At 43.4% G+C, this 19094-nt stretch overlaps 1 protein-coding gene across 1 annotated transcript in view; it reads right to left on the bottom strand.

The window, feature by feature from the left end:
* The window catches only part of LOC137564491 (E3 ubiquitin-protein ligase RNF213-like), a 301009-nt gene that overhangs the window by 259359 nt on the left and 22556 nt on the right, over positions 1–19094 (bottom strand). The window contains exons 6-8 of the mRNA XM_068278409.1: positions 17202–17360; positions 13463–13552; positions 8628–8750 (exon numbers count right to left, since the gene is read on the bottom strand). Of these exons, the coding sequence (XP_068134510.1) occupies positions 8628–8750; positions 13463–13552; positions 17202–17360 (372 nt within the window). The remainder of the gene's footprint in view (positions 1–8627; positions 8751–13462; positions 13553–17201; positions 17361–19094) is intronic.

The raw sequence follows: 19094 nt of genomic DNA, 5'->3' as shown, positions 1-19094 counted from the left end.
GTCTCTACACCCTGGAACTGGTCTAAGGAATAACACAGATGATACACAGTATTCCTAGTCTGGGGTGTGAGGTCCGTGGTCTCTACACCCTGGAACTAGTCTGATGTATAACAGAATGATAACACAAGCTCCCTAGTCTGGGTGTGAGGTCCGTGGTCTCTACACCCTGGAACTGGTCTAAGGAATAACACAGATGATACACAGTATTCCTAGTCTGGGGTGTGAGGTCCGTGGTATCTACACCCTGGAACTATGTCTGATGAATAACACAGATGATACACAGTAAACTGGCTAAGTGTGGATTCCCAGGTCCTCCTGGTTCCACCACACTGAAGGATCTGACTAAGGTCTGAGTGCTAACACATAGGTATTCGCAACGCCAGACAACCAGCAACTGAACAGCAAGAGATATATATAGTGAAGCGCTCTCCAGCGCCACCCAGCTCCCATCAACCAATCACCTGCTGAGCTGGGGTCAGCTGACCGTCCCGATCAGCTGACCCTTCTCCTATTGGTATAAAGAGCCTGTCTTGCGGAGCGCGCACGCGTAGCTCTCCATCTGTGTGCACTACTAGGTCCAGATAACCCAGACGCATGTTGCTGTGAGGAAACCGCCACTCTGTGCGCGGAAACTGCCGCCTCACTGTCAGCACAAGCGGCGGCTTCTCCACAATCCTTCACAGTGTGCTGCAGTGCTGCTGCAGCTGCTATGTGTCTGTGTGTGTGTGCTGTGCACACACCAGGCCAGCTGCTGCCTGCCACGTGCAAAATGCCACGTGCAAAGTGCCAAGTAAAGAGTGCCACGTGCAAACACGTGCAAAATGCAAAGTGCCATGTGCAAAGTGCCACGTGCAAACACGTGCCAAGTGCAAAGTGCCACATGCAAACACGTGCCAAGTGCAAAGTGCCACATGCAAAGTACCATGTGCAAAGTGCCACGTGCAAAGTGCCACGTGCAAAGTGTCACGTGCAAAGTGCCACGTGCAAAGTGTCACGTGCAAAGTGCCAAGTGTCAAGTGCAAAGTGCCACGTGCAAAGTGCCAAGTGTCAAGTGCAAAGTGCCACGTGCAAAGTGCCAAGTGTCAAGTGCAAAGTGTCACGTGCAAAGTGCCAAGTGTCAAGTGCAAAGTGCCACGTGCAAAGTGCCAAGTGCAAAGTGCCAAGTGCAAACACATGCAAAGTGCAAAAATGTGCAAAGTGCCAAGAGCAAACACGTGCAAAGTGCAATATGCAAAGTGCCACGTGCAAACATGTGCAAAGTGCCACGTGCAATTTCAAAGGAAAAGGCACATGGTGATTAAATAAGCAACATTTCGAAACACTTACATTTGGGAGGAGAACATTTCATTGAGGTCATCGGTGTTAATGAGATGGTGACACAATAGTCTACATCCTGCAGAGGATGTCATCGTTACTCACAAAGTAATTTTGGGATATTTTGGTAACTCAGTAAATATGTGCTGCTTTTATATCTCATACACTCACTATGACAACTTCATAAATATCCAAAAAGTCTATTTGTTGTGCGTTGAAACTGTGCAAAGTGCCACGTGCTACGTGCAAAGTGTCAAGAGCAAAGTGGCATGTGGCACTTTGCACTGGGACATGGCACTTTGCATGTGTTTGCACGTGGCACTTTGCACTTTGCATGTTGCACTTTGCATGTTGCATTTTGCATTTTGGACTTTGAACACAATGGCGTCAATTCACCAGAGAGGATTTACTAAGAGAAAAAAGGTAGGTAGTTTATCTCATGAGGTATTTTAACACTCTGGAGTCAATTCACCAGTGTGAGAGGACAGAGAGAAAAATGTTCGATAGCAGGGGATAATGGAGAGATATGCATGAGGAAAGTGTGAGAAAGCAGAGAGTTAGGTAATCGGTATTAATGATTTACATGGGATACTTTTCCTCTCTGTAAGCTTGAAAGTGAAGCATTGTGGGTAGGAGGCGGAGTTTTACCACTACCTGACCAGAGTATTCCCGCCTTTTACTGCCGGATCATATCATAAATCATATCACGAGTGAGTCTGAACTTCTTCACCACCTCTGTCTCAGTAAAATTATCAAGAACTGTTCTCTCACGAAAAATACGAGGGGCGATTAAACAGACCCTCCTCCTGCGCCTTCGTCTCCTCATAATAGAAGCAAGCTCTAAGGCCTAGTGCACACCAGAGCGGTTCGGCTGCGTTTTGCGATCCGCTTGCGGCTGCGGATACGCTTGGGTAATGTATTTCAATGGGCTGGTGCACACCAGAGCGGGAGGCGTTTTGCAGAAACGCATACTCCCGGGCTGCTGCAGATTTTGGATTGCGGAGGCATTTCTGCCTCAATGATAACCTATTTTGGTTCCTGGACGTAGTTTCTACGTCCAGGAACCATGCGCGCTACCGCGCGCTCCCGTGGCCGATCGCGCGCATGCACGCGCACTCCCGGCCGCGGATTCGGTAGCCAGGGAATCAATGTATCGGGCTACGGAGCCCGATCATTGATTCCTCTCCCCCGCTGAAAAAGCGACAGCTTCTCTCAGAAGCTGCGCCTTTTCTGGCCGTTCCCTTCCCGATGCGCCACTCTAAGCGTGTGTTACGCTTAGAGTGACGTCATGTAAACAAACTCATGGCCGCCATCTTGTGGCCAAAAAGTAATACTACACCTGTAAAAAAAAATAATTTAAAATTAACACACATTTACATTATAAATCTATTGTTTACCTCCCACCCTCCCAAAACTACCCAAATAAAATGTTTACAATAAAAAAAAAAAACATTACAATAAAAAAAAAAAAAAATGTAAATATTTACCTAAGGGTCTAAACTTTTTAAATATCAATGTAAAGATGAAATATTTCTATATTTTTTTTATTTTAAACTTGTAAATAGTGATAGATGCAAAACGGAAAAAATGCACCTTTATTTCCAAATAAAATATTGTCGCCATACATTGTGATAGGGACATAATTTTTACAGTGTTATAACCGGGACATATGGGCAAATACAATACGTGAGTTTTAATTATGGAGGCATGTATTATTTTAAAACTATAATGGCTGAAAACGGAGAAATAATGAATTTTTTCCGTTTTTTCTTATTCTTCCTGTTAAAATGCATTTACAGTAAAGTGGCTCTTAGCAAAATGTACCCCCCAAAGAAAGCCTAATTGGTGGCGGAAAAAACAAGATATAGATCAGTGCATTGTGATAAGTAGTGATAAAGTTATAGGCTAATGAATGGGAGGTGAACATTTCTCACGTGAAAACGACGGAACCTGAATGGGTTAAGTATAGGAAAAACGCAAACCGCTCTGAAAAACGGCACTTCAGAGCGGTTTGCCAGGCGGTTTTTGTTACAGTAGCTGTTCAGTAACAGCTTTACTGTAACAATACATGAAATCTAGTACACCAAAAACGCTTCACAAAACCGCAAAATGCTAGCTGAAACGCTACAGAAAAATAAGAAAAAGCGTTTTAAAATCTGCTAGCATTTTGCGGATCTGCTAGTGGTTTTTGGTGTGCACCGGGCCTAACAGAGTAAGCTCAAAAGGCTCCATCTTCCACAGCAGCAGCTGCTGTGTGAAAACCACAATATCTCCAGGTTCATTCAGGGGATAAAGAGATGAAAAAATAACGAATGGCCACACCCCCTTTCTTCCCTGGTGAATTGTGATTTGGAGAAAAACTAACTACTAACTATCACTTATTTATCTCATACTTATCTCACATTTATCTCTTGCATTTCTCTCTGTCGATATTTTCCCCTATACTTCTGGAGAATTGCTATTTGGAGATATCACAGGAGGTAAATTACCTTCCAAGAGATAAATAGGTTGGTAACCTCTGGTGAATTGACGCCAATGTGGTAATATGTTGGCGCTTTATAAATACAATAAATAAATACATAAATAAGTATATACAGACACATATCAGCAGAATCAGCACACAGGAGAATAGTCATACAGGCCAGGATCAATGATCAGAATATCAGAAATATACAGACAATGGCAAGAGAGTAATCAAACAATGCAGGAGGTCGATACTGGGAGGTCAATGCAAATACAGGAGGCAAGGAGCTAGGAACAAAGATGGTGACCAGAACACTAGGCCCACTAGCACAAAATTAGTGATGGGTCGTTCGCGAACGAGCCGGCTCTAAGAGCCGGCTCTTTGCTGCGAACGACACGAGCCGGTTCTCAATTTTAAAAGAGCCGATGCCTCAGCCGCCCCACACAGCTCTGCTTTGCTCTGTGATAAAGGGCGCTGAGGCAGCCGCCCCACACAGCTCTGCTTTGCTCTGTGATAAAGGGCGCTGAGGCATGCTGGGAGATGTAGTCCTCCTCTTGCAGCTTGTAGGAGTGTATGGGGGGAGCAGAGCAGTAGCAGGAGGGATTGCCCCAGTCAGATAAGCAGTCATGGAGACGGGGGCGGGGCTTTTACTCCGATCCTGAGTGGTGTCTAGTGATATTTAATAAAGAGCCGATTGAGAGCCGTAAGAGCCGGCTCTTTAATGGGAGCCGATTCAGAAGAGACGATTCTCTGAGAAGAGCCGGAATTCCCATCACTACACAAAAAGATCTAGCTATGTTCCTTTGCCAGAAGCAGTCTTAAAGAGACACTGAAGCGAGAAAAAAAATGATGATATTATGATTTGTATGTGTAGTACAGCTAAGAAAAAAAACATTAAGATCAGATACATCAGTCTAATTGTTTCCAGTACAGGAAGAGTTGAGAAACTCCAGTTGTTATCTCAATGCAAAAAAGCTATTAAGCTCTCCAAATAACTTGGTCATGGAGAGGGCTGTTATCTGACTTTTATTATCTCAACTGTAATTGAACTGTTTACTTTTCCTCTGCTAGAGGAGAGGTCATTAGTTCACAGACTGCTCTGAAAGACTCATTTTGAATGCTGAGTGTTGTGTAATCTGCACATATTATAGAATGATGCAATGTTAGAAAAAACACTATATACCTGAAAATAAAAATATGAGAATATTTTCTTTGCTGCTAATCTTCTAGTAATTATTCATAGTACACAACCAATTCATTATATCATATATATTTTTTTCGCTTAAGTGTCTCTTTAAATATTACACAGTGGTCAGGTGACTGTTCACAGAGTTCCACACAGGAGGTGAGACCTCTGCTGGTGGACAGCGGAAAATCCTGTAACGTCCTCAATGCTGCCACCAGCAGGAATTCAAGCAGCATGACAAACTTACAACTGACAGGATCACTCTACACCCTGTTGTAGCAACCTGTACTAACCCCTGGGTCTGATTTCTCTTCCACTTATAATTAGAGATGAGCGTAATGACCTAATTACGATTTTGCGAAATTTCGCGTAATTAGTGTAATTACGATTATGGCCGTAAGTACATAATCGTAATGAAGAAGGATTTCGCGAAATTTCGCGCAAGCGTAATTTTCGCGTAATTTTCGCATTACAGTCGTATCATGCCGTAATTTCGCATTCAACACTACCGTAATTTCGCGTTAAACCGTAACGCTCCGTATAATATAAAAAAGCCGCCGACTTTAAGGGTTAATAGCAAAGCCCCCTTAAATGCTAAGAGCCTCAAATTTGGAGAATATATTAAGGAGATCAGGAGGAATAAGAGGAAAACATTTTTTTTCAAAAAGACCTTATAGTTTTTGAGAAAATCGATGTTAAAGTTTCAAAGGAAAAATGTAAACATTTAAAAACCCGCCGACTTTAACGGTTAATAGCAAAGCCTGCTTAAAGTTTAGGAACACCAAATTCCCAGGGTATATTAAGGGGATCAGTGGGAATAAGAGGAAAAAATTTTTTTTCAAAAAGACCTTATAGTTTTTGAGAAAATCGATGTTAAAGTTTCAAAGGAAAAATGTAAACATTTAAAAACCCGCCGACTTTAACGGTTAATAGCAAAGCCTGCTTAAAGTTTAGGAACACCAAATTCCCAGGGTATATTAAGGGGATCAGTGGGAATAAGAGGAAAAATTTTTTTTTCAAAAAGAGCTTATAGTTTTTGAGAAAATCGATTTTTAAGTTTCAAGGGCGAAAATGTCTTTTAAATGCGGAAAATGTCAGTTTTTTTTGCACAGGTAACAATAGTGTATTATTTTCATAGATTCCCCCAAGTGGGAAGAGTTTTACTTACTTCGTTCTGAGTGTGGGAAATATAAAAAAAAAACGACGTGGGGTCCCCCCTCCCAGACCTCTTTAACCCCTTGTCCCCCATGCAGGCTGGGATAGCCAGAATGCGGAGCACCGGCCGCGTGGGGCTCCGCACCCTGACTATACCAGCCCGCATGGTCCATGGATTGGGGGGTCTCGGAAGGGGAGGGGCAGCCAAGCTTTCCCCTCCCCCTCCGAGCCCTTGTCCAATCCAAGGACAAGGGGCTCTTCTCCACCTCCGATGGGCGGTGGAGGTGGAGGCCGCAATTTCCTGGGTGGGGGGTTCATGGTGGAATCTGGGAGTCCCCTTTAAAAAGGGGTCCCCCAGATGCCCACCCCCCTCCCAGGAGAAATGAGTATAGAGGTACTTGTAGTACCCCTTACCCATTTCCTTTAAGAGTTAAAAGTAAATAAACACACAAACACATAGAAAAAGTATTTTAATTGAACAAAAAACATAACCACGAAAAAAGTCCTTTAATATTCTTAATTAACCATTAATACTTACCTGTCCCTTTAAATAAATGATCCCACGCAATATCCTCGGAAATGTTCTATCAGTTACAATGTAACAAAGTTATTACAATATAACAACTTTGTTACATTGTAACTACGCCGCACCCGACGTCACTCACCGCCGCCGCCGCCGCCGCGTCTGCGCTGCAGGACCCGACAGAGCTCTGAGCTATAGCTCAGAGCTCTCGAAAGCATCTTTGTATTTGGGCTCCAAGGAGCCCCATTGGTCCTTAGCAGACCAATGGGGTTCCTTCTGATTTGAAGGAACCCCATTGGTCTGCTAAGGACCAATGGGGCTCCTTGGAGCCCAAATACAAAGATGCTTCTCAGAGCTCTGAGCTATATAGCTCAGAGCTCTGTCGGGTCCGTGCAGGACGCTAAGTCCCCGCCGGCTCCGCTGCCCTCCCCGCCTCTCCCACATGTCACCCACATGTCACCCACATGTCACCCACATGTGGGTGACATGTGGGTGACAGATGTGGGCGGGGTGGACAGCGGGAGCTGCGGGGACTTAGCGTCCTGCACGGACGCGTATGCGGCGGCTGAGCGGCGAGTGGCGTCGGGTGCGGCGTAGTTACAATGTAACAAAGTTGTTACATAATAACTTTGTTACATTGTAACTGATAGAACATTTCCGAGGATATTGCGTGGGATCATTTATTTAAAGGGACAGGTAAGTATTAATGGTTAATTAAGAATATTAAAGGACTTTTTTCGTGGTTATGTTTTTTGTTCAATTAAAATACTTTTTCTATGTGTTTGTGTGTTTATTTACTTTTAACTCTTAAAGGAAATGGGTAAGGGGTACTACAAGTACCTCTATACTCATTTCTCCTGGGAGGGGGGTGGGCATCTGGGGGACCCCTTTTTAAAGGGGACTCCCAGATTCCACCATGAACCCCCCACCCAGGAAATTGCGGCCTCCACCTCCACCGCCCATCGGAGGTGGAGAAGAGCCCCTTGTCCTTGGATTGGACAAGGGCTCGGAGGGGGAGGGGAAAGCTTGGCTGCCCCTCCCCTTCCGAGACCCCCCAATCCATGGACCATGCGGGCTGGTATAGTCAGGGTGCGGAGCCCCACGCGGCCGGTGCTCCGCATTCTGGCTATCCCAGCCTGCATGGGGGACAAGGGGTTAAAGAGGTCTGGGAGGGGGGACCCCACGTCGTTTTTTTTTTATATTTCCCACACTCAGAACGAAGTAAGTAAAACTCTTCCCACTTGGGGGAATCTATGAAAATAATACACTATTGTTACCTGTGCAAAAAAAACTGACATTTTCCGCATTTAAAAGACATTTTCGCCCTTGAAACTTAAAAATCGATTTTCTCAAAAACTATAAGGTGTTTTTGAAAAAATTTTTTTTCCTCTTATTCCCACTGAACCCCTTAATATACCCTGGGAATTTGGTGTTCCTAAACTTTAAGCAGGCTTTGCTATTAACCGTTAAAGTCGGCGGGTTTTTAAATGTTTACATTTTTCCTTTGAAACTTTAACATCGATTTTCTCAAAAACTATAAGGTCTTTTTGAAAAAAAAATTTTTCCTCTTATTCCTCCTGATCTCCTTAATATATTCTCCAAATTTGAGGTTCTTAGCATTTAAGGGGGCTTTGCTATTAACCCTTAAAGTCGGCGGCTTTTTTATATTATACGGAGCGTTACGGTTTAACGCGAAATTACGGTAGCGTTTAATGCGAAATTACGGCATGAACGAAACGCGAAATTTCGCGTTGAAAATTACGCTTACGGTATTTTCAATTACGATTTTAATGGCAATTTCGCTACGCTAATTTCGCATCGTAATCGCAAATTTCGCATGCGTAATTATAGTAATGCGAAATTACGAAAATTTCAGCTCAACTCTACTTATAATAGCTATGATGGTCACATCTGACAGATCAAACACGGGAGTCAGATGTAATGCAACTTTCAGATACCAGATACACTGATGTAAAGTGGCTTACCTGGCAAGCCACATGCACGGCCTCTATGGCGCAGTCTTCAAAGCATTTATGAATGGCTGGGTGAAGATCAGAAAAGTGATATTGTTCTCCACAATATAAAGAAATCTGCTTCAACAGGTCCTCCTGCAACACAAGCAAAAATACCAGTGCAACTGATACACCTTTTATGAAACAACAGAAATAAATAACTTGATAAAACAGCTGCCTTGTAGTCACCGCGGCGTACACACTCTTAAAGTCACTAGTTCACCTTTTTATTGAAGTGGACCTCCGCTGTAAATTCCCAGGTGCAGAAGAGCCAGAATAACACTATGACTGTTCACACTCTTTTTTTACCCATTACAGCAAAGGCCAATTTCTTCCTCAGCGCTAGCGATGATCGGAAAGAGCTAATTCCGTTCCGCCGGAATTGGCTGATTCCGCCAGCGCTAAATTCCGTCGCTATGACATTTCCGTGGAATTCCGCATTTGGCCGGAAAAATTAAAGTAATCGCAAATAAAACCTTGTTTATGCTAAGTGGTAGGCCATGGAACCTACTGGCTGTTCCCCCGGTCATTTTTTTTTCTTCCCGCAGGAGGTGTCACTTAAGCCATAGGACCTAGCGGTGGCCTCCTCCCCTCTTGTCTTGTCTTCCAGGGATTTGTAGGAGGTGAAAAGCACGCTCACATACATTGGCCAGGGATCAAACCCAGGTCAACTGCTAGGAAAACAGCTATGATCACCACTATACCACCAACGCTACATGCTGAAACTTCTTGGAGCAGACATACTTCCTCTCTCCAAAAGACACACATACATCCCCATAAAATCATTCAACAGCAACTGCATGCACAGTCTCTGTGGCACAATCAGTTAGAACATTCGGCTGTTAACCGAAAGGTTGGTGGTTTAAGCCCACCCAGGCATGGCCTTGCCTTTTGTGCTCAACAGTTGTCCAAAGAGAACCCCAGATAGCCAGGTAGAATCATCTCTCTCTCTCTCTCTCTCTCTCTCAGCTGAACACGCTAACTGATTGCACCACAGAGACTGTGCACACAGTTGTTTATAAACGATTTTATGTGGATGCCTGTGTGTCTTGTGGAGGAAGGAAAAAAGTCTGCTCCAAGAAGTTTAACGCCACTTTAAACAAAACCTGTATATATTCATGATGACAAAGGCCAGAAAGAAGTAGGCAAAGGAGTGCCCATTTTTCCGTACGGCTACACGGTCTCACTCACTTTTTCCTACAATGAAGTGTCTGCTGTGTGGCAGCAGAGTGGTGCAGCGAAAGCATGCTGGGCCCATAACCCAGAGGTCAATGGATTGAAACCATCCTCTGCTAGGTGTACTTTGGTTTTTACACCTTGCTTACCATATGGGCCAATCGGCGTCCATAGCCCCGTAAGAGAAAGTGTCATTGGGGCCTTGCTGTAACATAGATTGTAGTGTAACTATTTCAACTAATGTACCCTTCTTACACTTAAAGATTGTATACAAATGTAAGCAGAGTGGTGCAGCAGGAGTGAGCTGGGCCCATAACCCCGAGGTTGATGGATGGAAACCATCCTCTGCTAGGCATGATTTCATTTTTGCACCTCGCATTATCGCATGGGCAAAACAGTTACCATAACCCTGTAAGAGAAAGTGTAATAAGGGCCCTGCCGTAACATAGATATTACGGTAGCTAAGACTACTCCTGGGCCTTTCTTGTAGTTGAAGAGATGAGTGAACTGTGACACCGCACTTAAAAAACAAAAATAAAAAGCACACAGAGAAGCTTCCCCATAGTGGAGCATTGGATTTGGTCAAGTCTTAAGCCAATGTGTTGTAAGACACAAGTAAGCTTTAGGTTAGCAGGAATGGTTGCATGGCCACCTAGCTTTTCATCCTTCCCACCCTTGCCCTGGTATCTTCCAGACTTCAAATTGCTGTCCTTTGCTGTGTGTGTTGCACCAGCATCATCCAGGGGGGCACATGATCTTTCTGAAGTCTTGAATTGAAGTCTGTAAGCAGTATCACCATGTGTTCCAACTGCTTTCATCTACCAAATTAGGCAAATAAGCAATCTCATTTTTCTCTTGGGTATTTCACAATGGTACATGCTAGGCTGGCTTCAGCATGTAGCGTTGGTGGTATAGTGGTGAGCATAGCTGCCTTCCAAGCAGTTGACCTGGGTTTAATTCCTGGCCAATGCATGTGAGTTGGCTTTTGACATTATTATTATTATTTATTGTATTTATAAAGCGCCAACATATTACGCAGCGCTGGACAATAAATATGTACAATGATACAAGGATGACAGACATAACAAGGTTATACAACATAGAGCAAAGTTATACATGCAAATTGTACAAAATACATGATCATGCGATATGGGCTGGTTAGGTAGGCCCAGTAATACAAGTACAGGCTGTCATAGGACAGGAGCACATGATCCTGTAGATTACACTAGGGAAGGGAGAGGGTACAAGATACATGATCATGTGATTTGGGCTGGTTAGGTAGGCCCAGTAATACAAGTATGAGGCTGTCATAGGAAAGGAACACACGATCATGTAGAATACACTAGGGAAGGGAGAGGGTACAAGATACATGATCATGTGATTTGGCCTGGTTAGGTAGGCCCAGTAATACAAGTATGAGGCTGTCATAGGAAAGGAGCACACGATCGTGTAGAATACACTAGGGAAGAGAGAGGGTACAAGATACAGGATCAAGTGATTTGGGCTGGTTAGGTAGGCCCAGTAATACAAGTACGAGGCTGTCGCTATGGAAGGGAGAGGGTACAAGATACATGATCATGTGATTTGGGCTGGTTAGGTAGGCCCAGTAATACAAGTACGAGGCTGTCATAGGAAAGGAACACACGATCATGTAGAATACACTAGGGAATGGAGAGAGTACAAGATACATGATCATGTGATTTGGGCTGGTTAGGTAGGCCCAGTAATACAAATATGAAGCTGTCATAGGAAAGGAGCACACGATCATGTAGAATACACTAGGAAAGGGAGAGGGTACAAGATACATGATCATGTGATTTGGGCTGGTTAGGTAGGTCCAGTAATACCAGTACAGGCTGTCATAGGAAAGGAGCACATGATCATGTAGAATACACTAGGGAAGGGAGAGGGTACAAGATACATGATCATGTGATTTGGGTTGGTTAGGTAGGCCCAGTAATACAAGTACAGGCTGTCATAGGAAAGGAGCACACAATCATGTAGAATACACTAGGGAAGGGAGAGGGTACAAGATACAGGATCATGTGATTTGGGCTGGTTAGGTGGGCCCAGTAATACCAGTACAGGCTGTCATAGGAAAGGAGCACATGATCATGTAGAATACACTAGGGAAGGGAGAGGGTACAAGATACATGATCATGTGATTTGGGTTGGTTAGGTAGGTCCAGTAATACAAGTATGAGGCAGTCATAGGAAAGGAGCACACAATCATGTAGAATACACTAGGGAAGAGAGAGGGTACAAGATACATGATCATGTGATTTGGGTTCGGTAGGTCCAGTAATACCAGTACAGGGCTGTCATAGGAAAGGAGCACAGGATCATGTACAACACACTAAGGAAGGGAGATGGTACAAGATACATGTTCATGTGATTTGAGCTGGTTAGGTAGGTCCAGTAATACAAGTACGAGGCTGTCATAGGAAAGGAGCACAGGATCATGTAGAGTACACTAGGGAAGGGAGAGGGTACAAGATACATGATCATGTGATTTGGGTTAGGTAGGTCCAGTAATACAAGTACAGGGCTGTCATAGGACAGGAGCACATGATCCTGTAGATTACACTAGGGAATGGAGGACCCTGCCAGAGGCTTACAATCTAAAGGGTGGGGTAGAAACACTAGGTGGGACTGTTAAATATTCCTTTGAGAGTTACTGTGTGGTAGGCCATCCTACAAATCCCTGGAAGACGAGAGAAGAGGAGGAGGGAGTTTTTTTCTGCCGGATCATCCTTAATCCTGTTGTTTAAACTTCTTCTAGGGGCTTTCTTGTGATTGGCGAACAAAATTCTGCATTCCACCGGAATTACGCATCGTTCCGTGGAATTTCCGCTATAGCTCTATGGCAATTCCGTTTAGTAGGTTTGTAATGGTCTCCATACAACTCCAGTCCTCTAGGGCCATAGCCATGCCAGAATTAGGGATGGAGAGTGAAAGGGAGGAAAGTGTTCTGCTTGATGAACCACATCTTCCTGACTTTGTCCAAGCAATTAATTTCAGCTGTACCAAAATGTGTGAGGACCTCAGCCCTTGAGAACTGGAGTTGGACAGCCCAACACAGTACAAGCCAGGCATGATGTTTTGAGTCCCAACCCAAAACACCGTGCCAGCCTTGTACTATGGAACCCGTTACAAACCTATTAAAGGTGATTCAAAATTAAGCTTGTTGTTTGTTCTTTTGCTTGATAACATAAGGCCTTCTTCTTAGTGGGAAACGAAGGGGCGTATTTATAAAGAATGAAGAGTTTTAAAAATATCCAATTTTTATCCACTATACATTTATCTCCATATTTACAAATGCTCAAACTGTATTGTGCTTGCTGGAGCTAAGCCTTCAAAAATAGGGATTCATTATTTTAATCATTAAAAAAAATACACACACAAACTACCAGGTGATATTGCTATGGAAACTGAAAATAAATGTACTAAAGTTAACACTGGTGAGTCAATTTAAGAAGAAATGAAGATCTGGAAGTCTTATAACTGCAGGAAGCCCCTTTGGTGGATGTAAACGTCAGAAAAGAGAAAGTAATAACGCATTTCACTACCACTGAATATAATTTACTTATTCATGCAATATGTCATTTAGTGGAGGTCCACTTCAAGTATACCCGTTTAATTTTCCTTTGTAACACAGGAAGAAGGGCGTTCCTCCACTTTGGGGTCACATTTTCACCAGCCTTTAGGATCTCACTCCATGCCTAAATAACACAAGGGAAGATGGAATCAATGAAACACAGTGATAGGACTTAAATACTAGTCTTGCTTGCGTGTTGCAGAATTCTGAAAGAGGCACCCTATCAATAAAATACCCGTCATTGCATAGGTTTTTTTTCTGAGCTTTGAGTTTCCTCCCACATCCCAAAAAACTTACTGATAAGTTAACTGGTTCCCCCAAAACTGGGCTTAAAGTGAACCTGAGATGGCTCCAAAGGAAAAATGTATACCTATCTGGGGCTTCCTCCAGCCCCCATCGGCCTGATTGGTCCCTTGCTGTCCTCCTCTGCCTCCTGCTTCCTCCGCTCCAGCTCACGGTAATCCAGCCTGTCAGGGCCAGTTGGTACAGGTGCAGTCCAGCTGTACGCGATCCTGCGGCTGGGAGCGTTCTGTATCTGTGCAGGGGCCGAACACTCCTAGCCACAGGATCGCGACGGGGCAATCACACGGTTCCATGCCACACGTGCACACTACGCCCCAACTGGCCTGATTGGTGCCGTAGCAGGGGATCCAGAAGGCAGTGGAGGATGGCGAGGGAGGGATCAGGCCAATAGGGGCTGGAAGAAGCCCCAGGTAGGTATACATTTTTCCTTTGGCGCTATCTTAGGTTTAATTTAAAGGACAACAACCGCAAAACGTTTTACACTTTAAAATACATACAGTACATATGAAATACAGAATTACTTTTTTCCATGTCGCTGTCACTTATACTAGATACACATGATTTAATTTCCCATCTGACTGACGGGAATTGGACGATTATTTCCCACGTATCCGATCTGTTTCCGATCAATAACATGATCGATTTTGACAAAGTTATCATTAAAAAATTGATCCCTTTGTTGATTGGGAGCAGTTTGGACATGTACACCTTCCCGCCAGATTACACGTTGATCGTATGGGAAATTGTATGGTGTGTACCGAGCATTCCAGTAGCTAGTACCTCTTTATTTACAAAAGGACTTACTGAACTGGATTTGCTCTGTCCAATTGCCAAACCAGTGTGCAAATGAACAAGGGAGGCTGGTCAACATTATTGTATAGATTATTTCCAGGGTTTGTTTTTGTAAAGAATAAAATAAGATACAGAGAATTCGCCCATGAGGAGATGGATTAATCAAAAATCTGTCAGATCTGTCAGCTTTTTACCACTTACTGTAAGAAATGTACATTTTATATGTTTGTATTTTAGATGTTACAATTTTTTTTTTGTGATAGAGGTCTCTAAACCAATTTACCCCCAAGGGGATTTTACCCTAAAGGGCCAGAGCAATTTTCACCTGTCAGCGCTCCTCCCTTTCATTCATCAATAACTTTATCACTACTTATAACAACAAAATGATCTATACCTTTGGTTTTTTTGCCACAAATTAGGCTTTTTGTGGGTGGTACTTATTTTCAGTGATTACTTTATTTTCTATGCATTTAATTGGAAAAATAAGCAAGAAAAAATACACTTTGGAAGTGGAAGGAATTAATGTTATTAATTTTTAATTATAAATGTGTGGTGTGTGTAATTTTACTTTATTGCCACTAGATGGTGCTGCAAACACTGTCCTGGTTTACCATTTTTACATTACTATACTTTTACTACTTCCTTTATTATAAATGGACATGGCCCCTGATCGGTGTCATGCCCATACATTCCAGGCATTGCCATTGATTAGGGGAACACTTGTTCCCCTTTACAAATCACGGGTATGTGCGGCAGACGGGCACACGTACATGGCGACGAGTGCCAGATTAACCACTTCATCCCAAAGCGGTTTTTACCCTAACGGACAAGAGCGATTTTCACCTTTCAGTGTTCATCTCTTTCGTTTGCCAATAGCTTAATCACTACTAATCACAATGAAATGATCTAGATCTTGTTTTTTCACCACCAATTGGGCTTTTTGGAGTTGATATTTGTTTTTAGTAATTACTTTATTTTCTATGCATTTTAAAGGGAAAAAAACTGGAAAAAATGAAAAAATACACTATTTCTCCTATTTCATCCGCTATAGTTTTAATATAAACACTGCTACTGTGCATAAAACCCACACATTTTATCTGCCCATTTGTCCTGGTTATCACAATGTTTTAATTATGTCCCTAGTACAAAGTATGGTGACAATATAGAATTTGGAAATAAAGGTGTATTTCTTCTATGGTGTTTTTTTTCTCACTTATCTCACTTACATGTGCACGGGAACGCACATGCACGCGTGGGAGCGCACGCGCACGTGCACAGCAGCAACACCCCTGTTTGACTTCTAAAAATGTCCAGGAGCCGTTAAGAGGCTCCAGCATGAAGTTTTAATTATGTGGCTTGCTACTAAGAGGTTAAATCTTGTACACGCTCTTAATTGATTTCGGGCGAACATCTCTGGGCCTTCTACTACTTCCGGGTCGCCATGACCCGGAGTAGTACGCCTGCGCTGCCCGGCGGAGCACGTCCTCGATCAAGCTCCTGTGGCCGGGCACTCTCTGCGCATGAGCGTGATGTCGTTTATGACGTCACGCACATGCGCAGAAAGTGCCCGGCAACAGGAGCGCGATCTAGGACGCGCTCCGCCGGGAAGCGCTGGCGTACTACTCCGGGTCATAGCGACCCGGAAGTAGTAGAAGGCCCAGTGATGCAGAGATGTTCGCCGGCGAATGGGTCGGGAACCGTTCGCGACATCTCTGGTGTTAATTCATAGTTTGCATGCCTTCAGTGTGAATCTACAATGTTCATAGTCAGGAAAATAAAGAAACTTTTTAAATATAATTCTGAAAAGCTTAAAAATACTGTTGCAAACCTTTTTTGTACTCTCTCCCCACACCACTTACGCACAGTATGAACAACCTCCATCCAAGCCTTCCTCACACTTGGTAAGCATTTAAAGGATACCCGAGGTGACATATGTATGTACAGTGCCTAGCACACAAATAACTGAGGCTGTGTTCCTTTTTTTCTTTCTCTGCCTGAAAGAGTTAAATATCAGGTATGTAAGTGGCTGACTCAGTCCTGACTCAGACAGGAAGTGACTACAGTGTGACCCTCACTGATAAGAAATTCCTCTTTTTACCTCTTTCCTGCTCTCAGAAGCCATTTTCTGCTAGGAAAGTGTTTTATAGTTGGAATTTCTTATCAGTGAGTGTCACACTGTAGACACTTCCTGTCTGAGTCAGGACTGAGTCAGCCACTTACATACCTGATATTTAATTCTTTCAGGCAGAGAAAGGAAAAAAGGAACACAGCCTAGTTATTTGTGTGCTAGGCACTGTACATACTCATGTCTATCTCATCATGTCACATGTCACCTCGGGTGTCCTTTAAGTGAATGCAGAAATGAATTACAACTGATAGCAGTTGTAAGTCAATACACAAAAGCCGTAGAGCAGAGGAGGATCATCCACAAGGCAGCCTAGGCAACTGCTTGGCGCTTAGTGGGCCTCAAGGGGCCCAGCTGCTACCTTCTATTACCATTCTACCACCTCAACTTACCAAAAAGACTATGAGGAAGGGAAGGCTAGTACATTTCATCTTGCTCCTTCCCTGGTTTATGGTGTGAACAAGGCTTGGCCACTTCCCGAAGCAAGAACAAGTCATACTGAAATACCAATAACTTTCCTTCAAAAATTTACAAAACACACAAAAACATTTACCGAAAGCTCTGAAGAAAATGTTTTTGTATCATTAAAATGAAATCTCTGGCCATAGACCTCTCCCATCCATTTTATCGTTATCGTCAGCACATCTTCCCAAGCTTTCTGCACATCAGGAAGTTGGGGGCCGGATTCTGACTTTTCTTCCGTTGGGCAAGGCTAAATGAAAACAAAGACAAATACTTGGTTCTTCTGTATGAGCAAAGCCAGGTTAGCCAGCAAAACAGAACTGAAATAACATCCAACAAATAAATCTGCAAAACATAATTTTAGAATGAGACCGGGTCACATTCAGCCACAGTTTTATCACAGAAACTTTTCAGCCCTTATCGCCAAAATTAAGTTTAGTCATAGAAATCCATTTTGCAGTGATGGAACCTAAATAACGTGAACCTGCGTCAAACGGATTATGAAGAGTGACTCAAGCCTGAGTCGTAAATTGTTCCCACCCCTTCCAACCTCAACAAAACACTCCCATTGGCCACCTGTCAACAGATCGATCCCCACCGGCATGAGATGATCAGAGATGGTGACAGCTGACCAGTGAGGATAGCTTAGAGGGGGGGAAGGTGAGGGCACTATTTATGATTCAGTCTGAGCTTACTCCATGTGAAGCAACACAGTGCATATCGCAGTTGTCAATGGTGCTGCCATTTATGGAATAGTCTGAACAAAGTTAAGGGCTTTGAGGTATTGGGTCTTGTTTCTGGGGTATATCAGAGTGGAAGGTGGTTGCTGGGGTGGGAAAGTTACTCTGCTTCAGAGCCGGGACAAGGTCCTCTAGCACCCAAGGCTGAGACAGCAAAGTGCGCCCCTTCATCCCTGCCACCCCAGCCGTCACACACTGATTGCTATTAGACTAAGAGGCGCCCTAGGGCCCCCAAAATCCCCAACACCTTAATATCTAGTTATCTGGCTTGCAGTCACTGCTATGTATGCCCTTTTCTTATTTCTTTGTGCTTCAAACACAATTGGGAATGACAGCAGAATGAATTTTGCGCCCCCTCCTACACTACGCCCTGAGGCTGGAGCCTCTGCAGCCTCTGCCTCGGCCCGGCCCTGCTTACCTGGATAGGTGGGCTGTAGTGATTGGTCAGAGGTCAGGCTATCAGTTTTATATAGAGTTGGAATAGCTGAGGCTGGGTCATGTGCCTTGGTCCGTAAGAAGATCTTAGCACTCATGTCACCCTCGTCGCTGGCACCTTTATGGGGGAACGTCTCATTGTACAGTGGGTGGATTCTAGTGTGTTTATAAGGACAGGTATTGCTCTGGCTGAGCAAGATGGTGGAGTCTATTACAGATGAACTGATATTTCATTACAGTGTTGGTTTTATGAGACTTTATAGTATCCCCATTCAACCCAAATAAAGGGCAACAGCCATTTTATTACAGAGGGTGTGTCATTCAGTTATTTCTTGTTATTAAAAAATAAATAAATAAAGTGTGTGCAGTAGCGTGAATTCACTTTAAATAAGCTAAAAAAAAAATCCTAATCATCCCGCGAACGAGGGGACCCGGAAAGGAACGGGAAGCCTCAATAGGATCCAGAGTCTTCCCTCTCCTTAGGTAAGTATCTGATTGGTTTTTTTATTCAAGAAACACTTCATGTTTGCTTTTAGTACAGTTAAGTACAATCCTGCAGCTAGTGATGGTCAAGTAGATGCAAATAACATCGAGTTGATGCAAATTAATGCAAATTTTTCTGAAAATTTATGCTGCTTGAGATGAATTTTACCTCGGCAGGATTTGATTGGTTCATTTTCACGCTGCATAAAAATGTGCATACATTTGCATCAACTCAAAGTTGTTTGCATCTACTTCACCATCACTACCTGCAGTATCAAAGAGAAATGAACCAGGTGTGATGATTTTTGCTTGCACCCTTAAACCAA

Source organism: Hyperolius riggenbachi, chromosome 3, assembly GCF_040937935.1.
Source record: "Hyperolius riggenbachi isolate aHypRig1 chromosome 3, aHypRig1.pri, whole genome shotgun sequence".
Lineage (NCBI taxonomy): Eukaryota > Metazoa > Chordata > Amphibia > Anura > Hyperoliidae > Hyperolius > Hyperolius riggenbachi.
Note: the sequence above shows the minus strand (reverse complement) of the source record. Positions and strands in the feature narration are given on the sequence as shown.